Genomic DNA, 14,422 nt, shown 5'->3' with positions numbered 1-14,422 from the left:
ACAAAACACTGTCAATTTGACATTCCTGTAAGAATGTGAAACATGTGTGTGTTTATAAAGGAGGGTGGGCAGCACATTGGGTAAGAGTGTATACGTGTATCTAAGAGCTGCAAGGATCTGCAGGGTGCACATTGGCTGGCTGGTGAAAATCCATTTTCGGCCCTATCCTATGGAGATGAGTACAACACAGAGGACATTTGTTAGGATGGGAAACAATGAATGGATAGATTTAGTGTTAGTGAAATGAAACTTCTCTATGATGAACTGTAGATAGAGAGCATGATGTAGAAGTACATTTGTATTGCTATAACCTTGAGATAATGTAGTGCCAGGCATCTGGACAATACTGCTGATTAACTGGACACTTTGAAAAAAAAAAAAAAAAAGTTCAGTAAAGGCAAGGCAAGGCAAGTTTATTTGTATAGCACATTTCATACAACAGGGGCAATTCAAAGTGCTTTACATGCATTATTTAAAAATACAGCAAGAGGAGCATAATAAAAATAAAAATTACAATGAATAAAAGCAAATATAAGAAGTAAATAGATAAAACATTTAAAAAGACAATAGTTAATGGAAAAAAGACATTGATAGAAGTGTTTGTGTTTAATCATAACTGGTGCAAAACATGAAGGTTTTTAGCTTAGATTTAAATATTTTAAGGGTTTGGGCCTGTTTGATTTCTTCAGGGAGTTTGTTCCAGGAGCATGCAGCAGCGTGACTGAAAGCTGCTGCACCGTGTTTTGTTTTTACTCTTGGAATTATTAGCTGATTTGTCTCAGCTGACCTTAGGGACCTTGCGGGAATATAGGGTGGGAGGAGATCTGATATGTATTTTGGTCCAAGACCATTTTGTGATTTGTATGTAATTAGGAGGATTTTGAATTCAATTCTCTGAGAGACTGGTAGCCAGTGCAGGGATCTCAGGATTGGTGTAATGTGTTCAAATGTCTTTGTTTTTGTTAGGACCCTAGCAGCGGCGTTTTGGATGAGCTGCAATTTACGAACAGCTCCTTTAGATAGGCCTGTTAGTAGACCATTACAATAATCAAGTCTACTCGAAACAAATGCAGCTGAACAGAAACGGACAGACGGGATGTTTTGCTGAGTTGTTTAAAAAGGTGTCCAATAAAAACAGCTTTTGTGACACATTGCGTTGTCCGAATACTGTTCATAGAAAAACACATTTGTTATAGTTTTTCCTAGCTAAAGCTCACCAGTACCATTAAAGGCATTTGAGAGGGCACATATTTTGTCTTTTGGGTTCTCTGGCATTCAGAATGACTTGAGATAAATGCTTGGGTGTAATAGGACACATGCAGGGTGCTTTTGGAGCACATTGTGAGCCACCATCCGTATTTACAGACAACACCTGCTGCTTGGCTCAAGGACACGTACAGTATTTACCCAGGACTTGTATGGAGTAGGTCAGTGTTTAGGTGACAGGTTAGGCAGAGGGCTGGGCAATAGCAAGTATGGCTAATGCTTTGTTTGAACTGTGAACTGGAGATTTTTTTTTTTTGGAGCATTGGTTAGGTGTTGGCTCTAAACACTGTATATCCTAGATTGATATCCTAGATTTCTCTTCAAATCCGCCCCTGGAATTATTTCAGCTTTAAAATTAACAAAACATCCAGCTGTTATGTTCTACTTGAGCGTTACATCTACAGTTAGCTTAGAACTAAGCTTCATTAGTAGAATCACTTCCGCTAAATCAGACTCAAGGGGATGCGCTACCATCGAACAAACTTTCACCTGTTTCCCATGTACGCTTTGTATGTAGTTTGGAGGTGGGCCAACAGGTTGCATCCTTCGATAGTGCTGTTTGGACAGTAATGGAGACTCCAAAGGGAGCTGTTGAGGCCGGTCATGCAGCAACCTTTATCCTTAGACAACCTTTTGCATGACATTCATTCATCAAATAAAAAACAGACAAAAGACTACCATTCTATAGCCAAGGGAATGATATACAGTTCCCCATAACCTTTGATGTTGCTTACTGGAAAGGAACTTAATGGGGTGGGCTCTAAAATTAATATAATTGCGTGTTACCTCATTGTAAGTACTATAACAATCCCGGGGGGATGGGGGGATGCTGGAGGGGGGCGGCATCTGTTCAAACAAGAGAAGTGAAAAATGCTAAAGAAAATCATCAGGGGGGAAGCATAACAGTCAAGTAATGCAGCAACATTGTTTCTGCCAGAAACAGTTCAACCTTTGTAATGCTCTCTTTTTAAGTTTGGTCAGTGGAGCGAAGAGTTTTTTTTTTTTTTTTTTTGCAGTTACAACTTTACACACGTACTTTGAAGAGTCCACAGTCTGGGACAAAACGTTTTGATGCAAGAGAGAGACATATTCTTAGAGGACTCTAAAAGGACCAGTGTGTGAATAAGGCAACCATTCATACATCCCAGAACAACCAGACTTTTATTTAGAGGGTAAATCATTTGGAATAAGTTCTTCACTAACCCGTCTGGATATCTGTTGTCCCCACAGATCATTCATTGTGTTCTTACACGTTTCAGCCTGATTCAAGAAACAGTGCCCATAGCCCTTGATTTGCACTTTTGAGACACGACCTGGAGCACAACAGTAAGGCATTTATCTGACACAATGTTGGGTCATGAGTTGTCAAATGCAATTACTTTCTGAATGTCCCAGAAATTCTGAAAGTATCAGCAGTTTTTGCATCCCTCATAACAGGGCAAAATGGATTCAGCAACAACAACAAAAAAGTGTTTTTCTCTCACGTTAGATTCGGGGGCACAATGATAGGTCAATCAGATTTCCCACCACATTGATGGGTTTATTGTCCTGTCCATAATCACTTTACAACTCATTGGTCTGCTGCTCCTGACTTTATAATGGTGGTTGGTGGCAACCATCAGGTGTTTGGTGGACACTACCATAACTACATATTGTACTGTATAGTCAGTTCAAACTAAGTGCCTGTGAGTTGACACTTGATATCCAAACTGGCAGTCTTATGGCAGATTCACCCAGTACTGATAGAGAAACCTAGCCAACAATGAGAGAGCCTTCCACCTGGGATGCACCGCAGAGCAAATCAAATGCACCTGTGCTATACAATGAGAACACAACAAAAACACACTTTGAATTTCAGCTGTAGTTGTTGCGCCACTCCTCAATAGACCTCATTGTGGTTTGATCAGTGCATTACTGAATACTGCTATTCTGTTCACAGAAGAACAATTCACTTCTCTAACTCCTGACAATGTGTCAAATAGGCCAGACGGGAACCCTGTATTACAACATTCACAGACCTATTACTTAACACCATGTATTTTAATTTTAAATGACCAGTCAATGCAATAATAAAGAACATGGCCCAATCCCAATTCACCCCTTGGCCCTATCACTTAGCCCTACCCCTCCGTTTGGGGTGTTCACATTTAGGAGTAGCAGGGTGTCCCAATTCTTGTTGGGATATAGGGGTACGGCCAAGTGGTAGGGCTACATGGCCCTCCAAACAGAGTTTTTTCAGAGGCACAATCCAAACAGAGTGTTATGCGAAATCCCAGAATGCCTTGCGAATCATCTGCAAGATACTGGCGAACGCACTAGCAACAAAAGAAAGCCACAAAGGTAATTATTTTCTTCGTTAATAAAGATTTAAAAAATTATGATAAGTCATATTATCTTAGTTTCATGTACATATGTATGGATTTCATGTACATTTGAATGTACCTTTTCTTTATAACAAGCATAACAAACAAAAAAACGCTACTATGCCGATGTCTCTAGCTAGCTATCTAATGTTACAACAACGTTTTAAGGCTGATGTGTGCATGACAGTCCCACATTTTGACATATTTCCATTTCCCCCCTTTGATGGCATATGATGCCCAAAATGTAACTAAAGTCTAACCGCTAAATGCACTTGTTACCACTCCACTAATATCAGTAAAGACTGCAAGACGGATTGCTAGCCTACAGAGCACCGCTATTCTGTCACGAACTGGCCTGGTAAGGAAGCATTGTTCTTTTTTATTTGATGACTTGTTTGATCGATTGATAGCGTGAAACTTAAGTCGTGAACGAATCGCGAGCTTTTCCATGCTTTTCTATGATACTACTGATGACATATCAGGGTCTTGTGTCATCAGTGGTGGACAGAGCGCAGATCCTCAAGCAGTACACATCATAGCGGGGGATTTCAATCATGCTGACCTGAAGGTAGTACTACCCAAGTTCTATCAGCATGTTAAATGTGCAACAAGAGGAGATAACACACTGGACAAGGTATACACCAACATCAAGCATGCCTACAAGGCTAGACCGCTAGCTCATCTAGGGATGTCTGACCACGTGTCCATCCTCCTGATCCCAGCCTACACTCCCATGAGGAAAAGTGCCCCCATCACCACTAAGACTGTCAGAACCTGGCCAGCAGGGTCCGCTCCACTGCAGATCTGCCTGAATGACACCTCATGGCAGGAATATGAGCATGAGGACCTGGAACAGTTCACGTCGTCGGTTCTGAACCACATAGTGAACTGCACCAACTCAGTCACCGTGGACAAACGTGTCCGGGTCTACCCCAACACGAAGCCATGGATGACTGAGAAGGTCCGAAAACTGCTCAAGGAGAGGGACAACGCCTTCTCAGCGAAGGACACACTGCTGTATAGCACCACCAGGGCTAACCTAAACCGTGGCATCCGGGAGGCCAAGGCAGACCACAGAGAGAAGATTGAGGAATGCTTCCTGAGCAACGACTCCAGGCGGGTGTGGCAGGGGGTTCAGCACATGACAAACTTCAGAGCCAACAGGCTCACAGCCGCGGAGGACGACCCCTGCTGGCGGAAGAGCTGAACTCCTTCTACGCCTGGTTCGACGAGGGGCGAACGGAGGTAACCACAACACAAACACCACTCGCTCCAGCTCTCAGCAGCCTCACCCTCACAGAGCATGAAGTGAGACGCGTGCTGAAGGCGGTGGACCCCAGAAAAGCCTCAGGGCCGGATGGCGTCCTGGAACGGGTGCTGAGGGACTGCGCCGACCAGCTGGCCGGGGTTTTCACCAACATCTTCAACCAGTCGCTGTCCCAGGCCACCATCCCACCCTGCCTGAAAACCTCAACAATCATCCCAGTCCCGAAGAAAAGCACAGTGAGCTGCCTAAACGACTACCGCCCGGTGGCACTCACACCAATCATCATGAAGTGCTTCGAGAAACTGGTCCGGGCCCACATAGTCACACGCCTCCCGCCCAACCTGGATCCATACCAGTTCGCCTACAGAGCCCACAGGTCCACAGAGGACGCCATCGCGACGACTCTCCACTCCACTCTATCCCACCTGGAGAGGGGGAACAGCTACGCGAGATTGCTCTTTGTGGACTTCAGCTCTGCCTTCAACACCATCCTTCCAGACAGGCTAGTGACCAAACTACTAGACCTGGGACTATCACACTCCATCTGTGCATGGATCAAGGACTTCCTGTCTGACCGCCCCCAGAGGGTGCGGGTGGGCTCCCACACCTCCACAGCCCTCAGACTCAGCACTGGGTCCCCCCAGGGCTGCGTGCTAAGCCCCATCCTATACAACCTCTACACCTACGACTTCACCCCCGTCCACCCCAGCAACTCCATCATAAAGTTTGCAGACGACACCACCGTGGTGGGCTGCATCTCAGGGGGGGACGAGGCGCGTACAGGGAAGGGTGGAGCAGGTGGGCAAGCTGTGCAAGGTTAACAACCTGCTGCTGAACGAGTCAAAGACCCAGGAAATCATCGTGGACTTCAGGAGGAAAAAATCTGAGGTCCAGCCCCTGCTCGTCGATGGAGGGAGCGTGGAGAGAGTCTCAACCCTCCGATTCCTGGGGGTGCACATACAGGATAACCTGTCCTGGAAGACCAACACAGCAGCCATCATCAAGAAGGCACAACAGCGGCTCTACTTCCTGAGAGTCCTCAGGAAATACCACCTCAAACAGGAGCTGCTTGTGACCTTCTACCGCTGCACAGTGGAGAGCATCCTCACCTACTGCATCTGCGTGTGGTTCTCCAGCTGCACAGCCGCAGAGAGGAAAGCGCTACAGAGAGTCGTGAGATCGGCCCAGAAGATCATCGGCGCCCCCCTCCCCTCTCTGGAAGAGCTGTACAACACACGCTGCCTCAGGAAGGCCTCCAAAATCTCCAGAGACCCATCCCACCCTGGGAACGAACACTTTGTTCGGCTGCCCTTGGGCAGGCGGTTCAGGACCATGTCCGCAAGGACAAATAGACTGAAGCTCAGCTTCTACCCTAGGGCCATTTAGGCCCTGAACACAGCAAAGACCTAGGTTCTAGGCCCTGGACAATCTAGACAATTTGATTGCAGCTACTAGATTGTAATCAAGTGCAATACTGAAACACAACTGTGAACATTTCAAACCTGCAAACTGCGACACTTTAAATGAATGAAATAATACTATGTGCAATATGAAAACCCTCGTGCACATAAGGTTCAGAGATAGGAAATGTTAGGATATTTATAGCATAGCATAGAGTACAGCACAGTGTTTTATTTGTATAGTATAGTATAGTGGATAGTGTATATAGCCTTTATTTATGTAAACCAGCTCTTTTCCCTTCTTTTCTTTTTTTTTTTTTTTTTTCCTAGCACCAGGGGAGCCCCCCCTCCCAAATTTCGTTGTATGGTACCTGTACTATATTAATGACAATAAAGACCATTCATTCATTCATTCATTGAAGGGTTATCCCATTTCATAGGGGAAGATTTCAACCACTACCCCTAGTAACTCTGTTCAGAGGGACAAGCCGAAAAGCGAGTGGCACTCCAAAGCGAGAGGTAGGGGTAAAAATGAGAAATAGGATTGGGCTCATGACTACGGACACTGTGCATCTTTCCTAGCAGCGAACAGGAAACCATGCAAAAGCAATGTGCAAAATAAGAATCAGGCGCCTCTTGTACAGCCTCTTTTTTCACTTAGGCCTACATATCTGAGAATGAGATATGCCATTCTAATATGAGACATGAGAATTACAAAAGGCTCACCCTACACACCAAACACACATACCAACCTCAACCCCCGTTATCTAAAACTCAACCCTTAAATCAACACAATTGAAATAAATGGGAACAAGACAGTTTGTCACGCCATTTTGGGGCCTGAGACAGTCTTTGTGCGGGCAGAGACTGATCTACAGGCCTAGCTGTGGGAGGGGAGTCCTGAGGGCTGCCAAACCTTTTCAGGAGAGGTGATTAATGAAGCCAGAGCCATTAAGTACCATGGGAGGGTACACTATACATAATTTATATTTGTCTTATTCCCATTCCCAGTTCTCCTTGGAGACAATCACACTGGTAGAAAGAACTTGTTGTGTTGGGGTAAAAAAATCAAGAAAATGTTAAAGTCAGTCAAAGAAATGGTTGTAACGGTACAGTCCTATTATCACTGGTATTTACCTGGTAAATCAACTAACTTAATAACAATTGGTACAATTGGTACTAGTAATTACTTCAATGTATTATTTTCCAACATGGTTTGTATTCTATATTTTAGTCCATTTCCACATTCTTCATGATATGAGAGATACTAGTGATATGAGAGCTACTAATACAGCATTTACAAAACAATAAAGCGCTGCACTGGACACACACATTTCACAGGTCACCAAGGTGTGGTCCAGTTCCCACCAACTTGGCGTGGGAAGTTTAGTAAATGAAGACAGCTATTCACTGTTTCAGGATCCAGCAGCAGCTGATAAATGTAAGGAAGACAGGCCAAACATCTCATTGCAGAAAACATAGCAATCTCTCAGATACTGTGCAGGAGGACCTTACCTAGGTTACCACTGGTTTTGGATGACTTATAGTGTAGTGTTGATATTCTTGATCCGTTATAGTGTTGATATTGATCCGTTATAGTGTTGATATTGATCCGTTATAGTGTAAATCCATAGTGTTGCCAATCAAAGTCATTCAAATTCCAGTGGTAACCTAGGCATGGCCCTCCTGTTCCCAGCATTGAGGGCTCCATCTCTAACCCTAACACTGTCTCTAACCCTAACACTGGCTCCAACCTTAATCCTAACACTGTCTCTAATCCCAACACTGTCTCTAACCCTAACACTGTCTCTAATCCCAACACTGTCTCTAACCCTAACACTCGCTCCAACCGTAACACTGTCTCTAATCCTAACACTGGCTATAACCCTAACACTGGCTATAACCCTAACACTGTCTCTAACCCTAACACTGGCTCCAATCCTAACCCTAGTCCAGCCACAAGTTATGCAACAAAAGGATTTCGTGCCGATTGTGGATACATGGTGGAGGCATTTTTCTTGTTGCATTTCTTTTTCTTTTTTTTAAATAAAGAGAATAAACCTGGTTTAAGATTTCTTACAAATCCCGTTATGATAATAATATCAATATTATTATTGTTATTAATAATAATAATAATAATAATAATAACTTAAATGTTTTTAGCCAGAGAGACAAACACACAAAACAAGAAACAGTGAAACAGCTACTACAGGTTGAAAGCAATGGTGAAAAGGTTATGGAGGAATATGTCCAGGGTTGGAGAGTCGCGGATATCCTTGGGTAGAGAGTTCCAGAGGGTGGGGGCTGCCACACTGAAGGCTATGTACCCAAAGGTCCGGTCTTATAAGAACATACCAAAAGACATCTTCACATCTAGATCTAGATCTAAGCACACAATTAGCCTAAATGAGAAGCTTGGGAGTGCCCCACCTTTTCTACTTTCGGTGTGCACATCCTCTATGGTTTATTGTTTTCTGTAGAGAATACCCCAACATCCTTTTGGCTTTAAGAGGTAGCTAAAAGTTGGCAGTAAACCGAAAACTAGAATGCAACCAAGCCTCTGATTATTTTGTAAACAAAAACATTTCCTGTCTATTGGTCTGGTTTCCCCCAATTGTATGTGTGCTGTCAGTGACAGGTAAAAACCCTCTGGGGAAAAATTAATGTTGTCCTGTTGCTTTGGCTTTCCAATTGTTTGCACATTTTTGGAAATAAGCACTTGAAACATCAAATAGAAACAAATATACAATGGAATATGACTACACAATATGATAAGCAATAAAAAAACATGTAATTAATTAAATGAAAGTTTCCATCATCACACACTATAGAGTTAGCATCGCACACTAGTCCAAATTATCTAAAATGTATAGTATTGTATGGAATATTAGAATACTGATTCAGGGTATGGTTAATAAAATGTGTACCATAGTACTGAACTGTGGTGGCTCTAAATGAATTTGTAAAAAAAAAAAAAAAAAAAATTCAGACGTCATTCAAACATCACAATATCTTGAAGTTTGCACGTGTCAATATACATGTGTACTTTGGGAGTATACTGAACAAATAATCCGGAGATCCTTTTCATATCCTAATATTTACTTCAATAGATTTGCCTAAGGCAAAAGCTCCAGTAAGAGTCAGGCCATATCAATGCAACCAATTGAAAGCTGACTTGGACTTGGTGATGTCAACTTTGAAGGGTGTAATATTTCAGTATTTCAATCATGAAACAAGTCATGAAATTGTTTCCCTGATCAAATAAAGACATGTTAAAACAACATTTGGAAACAACTGATGAAGCTACAGTGTTTATAGTTTTTTTTCTCCATAAATAGGCTTTATCTGAACATAAACATTGGAAATGATAATGAAACTGTTATGACAGCCCTTAACATTTAAACACGGAGATATAGACCGATCAGTGGATCAATTGAAATCAAGCTAAAGGGACAAATCGGACAAATACGTTGGCACATCAGCTCTGGTGGTCTGGCTGAGACACAGCTAGGTCATGACCTTTTACGGTCAGCTCCAACAGGCCCAGGCTGTTTCACGGACAGCCAATGAGGTCAAAGAACTGGTCAACCCGACACCTAGCCAAGCAGGTCACAGTATGGTCCCTGGTCAGACTCAGGCATGTGGGAGAAAGCTGCCAGAGAGACTGAGGCTGGGAATGTAGTCCACATTCTGAAATGGAATTCTTCTTGAAAGTAATGGTGTCATGTTGATGATAACTATGATTTGCCATTCAAGAGGCTATGATGCTGTTCATCTGTGCTGCTGGACCCAGCTAGTCCTGTGACACAGCACGAAGGACCCCATAGAACCAGAGGGAATGCAGTCAAAGACAACGTTTAAGAGAGTCAAATTCTTAGGCGTCGGTTCCTGACATTGCAGCACAAGGCAATAGGCAAGATAAGTCAAAGTTAAAAAGTGACCGTAGTACAAGACATGAATGACACAGACAGGATACAATTAGCAGCAGGCTACAGTAGTTAAATAAATCAATTTAATAAAGCTGTACATCATAATGTAAAACAAAATTCTTGTCATCACTTTTTCCACAGATTACATATCCACAGGCAGTACTGCAGTGTTACTGTGGGTTTCTGCAGGTTGAAGCTATGACATTTAGACCAGACTTTGGTATTAACTCAATAAAAGTACACAGCTAACGAGATTGTAACATTTCAAACGATAAAAACATGTTATGAATAGCTGCAATAGAAATATCTTGAATTAAACAATTGTTAATGTGTTGTATACTTATTTCCCCCCCTGTATAAATAGAGTTGAGCTGGTGTTTAAACAGGGGGACAGTAGTCTCTGTGTCTCAGTGCTTCCCTGGTGTGAGCCTAGGTAGTCTCTGTGTCTCAGTGCTTCCCTGGTGTGAGCCTAGGTAGTCTCTGTGTCTCAGTGCTTCCCTGGTGTGAGCCTAGGTAGTCTCTGTGTCTCAGTGTTTCCCTGGTGTGAGCCTAGGGACCTAAACCGAGACAAATTAGCTAATTCATGAGCCCTGACCAGAACCACGTGTAGGGCAACATACATGTAACATCATGTCACTACCTACAGTATCTTCTGCCATAGATTGAAGACCCATCTCTTCAGGCTACATCTGAACTATTCCTCTTAAAGACCTCTTCATCCCCACTATCCCCCTGTACAGTTTTTCTACTGTAAATACATCAATAATAATAATTGTAAAAATCTAAAAAATAAATTGGCATTTAGCAGACGCCTTTATCCAAAGTGACTTACAACAAATACATTTTACTAACTAAGTAATCTATCCATCAGTCATAGCAGGAAAAATGTAATTATGCTCGTTTTCTTTTGCTAATTCTATATAGATAGGAGATAGATTATTCGCTTAGTTAGACAAATGTATGTGTTGCTTTGGATAAAGGAGTCTGCCAAAAATATAAATGTAAAATATAAGCAGTCTGAATCACCCCCCTCTGTCAATCCCAATAAATGTAAAAAAATAATAATAATAAAAAAATAAAAATAAAAACGAGGGGGAAAAAGTAATGTTTACCCTTTGCTTTTAATTTGGGAACAAGAATATTCTGTATGATGGCTGAAAGAACAATGACACACATCATCAGTATATGCAATAATGTATTCATGTTCTTATTTATTCTAAAATAAACTTGGTTATGGCCCACAAACAACCAGAAGGTCCTGTTTCTCCCCTTCCAAACTAACTTGATCTCATACTGCCCTCTAGCGGTCAAAGCTGTAGCACTGAGGCTGCAGAATTCTACGCCATTGTATGCTTTTGGATTTTTGTTTTAATTTCATGAGAAAGTAATAGTCAATAGGCAATTGACAAGGCAGGTGTGCCACCTCTTACTCATATACGACTATCCAACAAGAACTACTACAATAACTGCTAAAACTACAAGTACCATCATACCTGCATGATGAGCCAAGTCTGTTACCATAGTTACCAATCAACAAACTTCATCAGGATCATGAATCTAGCTCCAGTGCGGAGCTGAGTCGCTAGTTCATTAGCTAACGTGTTCCGTCTACAGGACTAGTTTTATTTTTTACAGATTAAAGTTGGTGATAAACAAGGACGCTCAATGACTGATCAAACCTTCCAGAGAGGACCACCGCTGCCTGTCTACTCTGGGTCAGCTACCTCGCTCTCTCTCATAACCTCAGCTTTCAAAACGTTATAAATAACTCAACTTGTATATCTCCTTTCTCACACGTTAAGTCTCTTGACTGAGCTTTAAAATGTTGTTGTGGTTAAACAAACTAATTAACGTTTCATCCTTGCCTCACCCTATTGCCTTTAAATGAAAAAAAAACAATTAAAATATAATTATATAATGACTGGAGCACTTTGACCGGCAACGTTTGCAGGAAAAGCGCTATACAAATAAAAACGTTATTATTAAGTTATTATTATTATCCACAGGTACAAGGACAAGTTGCTGACCAAATATATGAAAGACTCGAAGGACAAGCGTCATCTCTCTGGCGCTCTGGACGGCCGTCGTTGGCGTTTTCTAAACGCAGACCATGACGACTTCAGAGATGGATATCCAATGCCTGCTGGCAAAGAGACTCTCGCTCAGGGTCAGAGAGGCACATCCCCTGTCATCTTCGGGATATCAAGTCGAACCTTTGCCTCTGATAAAACCGCTAAGAAGCGCTTCTCCAAAGAGCAGGCTTGTTTCTCCAAGCAAAACCCACTGCAGCAGGCACGCCGCCAGCATGTGGCTGCAGTGGAGTACAAGCTCAAACAGCATCCTCTGGCTCTGTACCCGCATCTAGAACAAGGCATGGCCCCAGAGGTAGGTGGAGGCTAACACAGTTCTAATCATCCATGTCATTATTGAGGAAGTATCCTTTCTTTTTATAGAAGTGATGCCAAAGGCATGTCTTGCTTAGGCCTACTTCTTACTGCAACAACAACAACAAGCTACATTCATGTGTGTCTTTCATCCAATAGTTGTTTGATCAGGTGATATCTGTCCTGGACCCGGATATGTGTATCAACAGAGCTTCCACGGAAGAAGAGGACTGTGTTGAGGAGGGAGATGTGGACGACCACCCTGGGCCATGTCAGAAAACACTACAGGAATCTGAGTCCAAGGAGGACGTGAGAAAGGAACCATCTGTCAGTGAAATGCAAGTAGACATGTAGGCGGAGCTCACTGAGGCACATACCATGTCATCGCAGGGTCCCTGGTTCGACTCCGGCCATCGACCTATCCTGCATGTCATCCCTTTCTCTCTATCTCTACTGTCCCTATCCCAATAAATGGTTATCCTCTATGGGTATTAGTTACAGTAGTAGCGTATTTTTTTTTATCAAATAACGCATGATAATTGGCCACGGTAGGGAAACAGTCTATACTTTGTGTAACCCTTTTTAATCTGACTGTAGGCAGGACAATTCTTGCCCAAAGAACCCTTATAAACGGCTCCAAACTAGGGAGAACAATGCCAAGGAAGACCAGATGGTCAACGACAAGCCATCACAAGATGAAGACTGGGTTGCTTCATTGGTAAGCACAGCTAACATGATGCGGTCATGGTCATAAACAATGTGAGGTCCCCACAACCAAATCAAGGTCAGATAAAGATCAGCATGAGGAACATTTCATTCTCATGTGACCAAGAGGCATTGCAGGAACGGGGTTAATGGTCTTGAATGCTGCTTCTAGTTAATTAATATTTGATTCGGACTCTTCCAGGGTGGAGAGAACAACAACTTAACTGAAGACACCCTACGAGGCCTTTTTGTCAGTGGGTATGAAAAGAAGCCATGCCGCACCTTCCCTATTAAAGTGTTGGAGCCTAGCGACGTGCCAGAGGAGCTGCGTAACTCAGTAGAGGACCTGCGGAGAGAACACACCTACTTAAAGGATTCAGAACCATACAGGGTATGGACATGCTCTCTAAGCTTGAGCGTCAAGGAGCAAGTATGAAAGAAAGACAACTTGATGAGTATAAATTATGAATCTTTGTTCAACAGAGCCAACCTGGAACTAAAAGGCCCATCTATGGAGCATGGTACCTGGATCCCCAAACATGGAAGAGAAGAGATGCCGATGAGCTACTACGAGACCCAAATGTCATCCCTGAGGACTTTGAGTTTCCAGAGCAACCAAGTGAAAGGGTGGGTCTCCTATTTAGAATAACATTGAACATTCTGATTTCCTTTAACATTTGGAATGTTAACCATCTGGAATGATTTGTCTGCTCAAAAGGATGAGGAGCTGAAACTGATCTACGCGACTCAAGCATTCAAACAGTTCATTGTCAGCAAGGGGCTGAGGGTGCCAAGGGTAAGACAACACCATCTGTTTGGATTACTGTCAGTGTTTCACAACACTGGGGTTTCAAAAGGAAATAGTATACAGAAAATATAATTGATCTCGCTCATTATCCAGTGAAAAAAACAAATGGCCTCAACTTAGATAGATTTCTCTTTATTTTCCAGTTTCTGAGTTGGCTCTTTGAAGAAGAGGAAAGAGAGAACCGGCCAAGAGGCGGCTCAGATGCTATTGGCTCTGCTTCATGAAGGGGGACAGAGGTCCTTTAGCCAGGTTTCAATGTGTCAAATATTTAGGCCAAATTAGCAACACCATATAAAATGT

The 14,422-nt window shown here is 42.7% G+C and overlaps 1 protein-coding gene across 1 annotated transcript; it reads left to right on the top strand.

The window, feature by feature from the left end:
- Positions 1–12,259: 12,259 nt before the first annotated feature.
- fam47e (family with sequence similarity 47 member E) lies at positions 12,260–14,346 on the top strand (the record flags this gene model as incomplete). The annotated part of the gene is made up of 7 exons (XM_080531573.1): positions 12,260–12,610; positions 12,769–12,959; positions 13,207–13,327; positions 13,517–13,705; positions 13,798–13,941; positions 14,033–14,110; positions 14,266–14,346. The coding sequence occupies 7 exons, from the start codon at positions 12,260–12,262 to the stop codon at positions 14,344–14,346; spliced, it is 1,155 nt and encodes a 384-aa protein (XP_080387699.1).
- Between the last annotated feature and the right edge of the window lie 76 nt (positions 14,347–14,422).

The sequence above is a fragment of the Nansenia antarctica genome (assembly GCF_963989245.1).
Source record: "Nansenia antarctica genome assembly, chromosome: 5".
Classification (NCBI taxonomy): domain Eukaryota; kingdom Metazoa; phylum Chordata; class Actinopteri; order Argentiniformes; family Microstomatidae; genus Nansenia; species Nansenia antarctica.
Note: the sequence above shows the minus strand (reverse complement) of the source record. Positions and strands in the feature narration are given on the sequence as shown.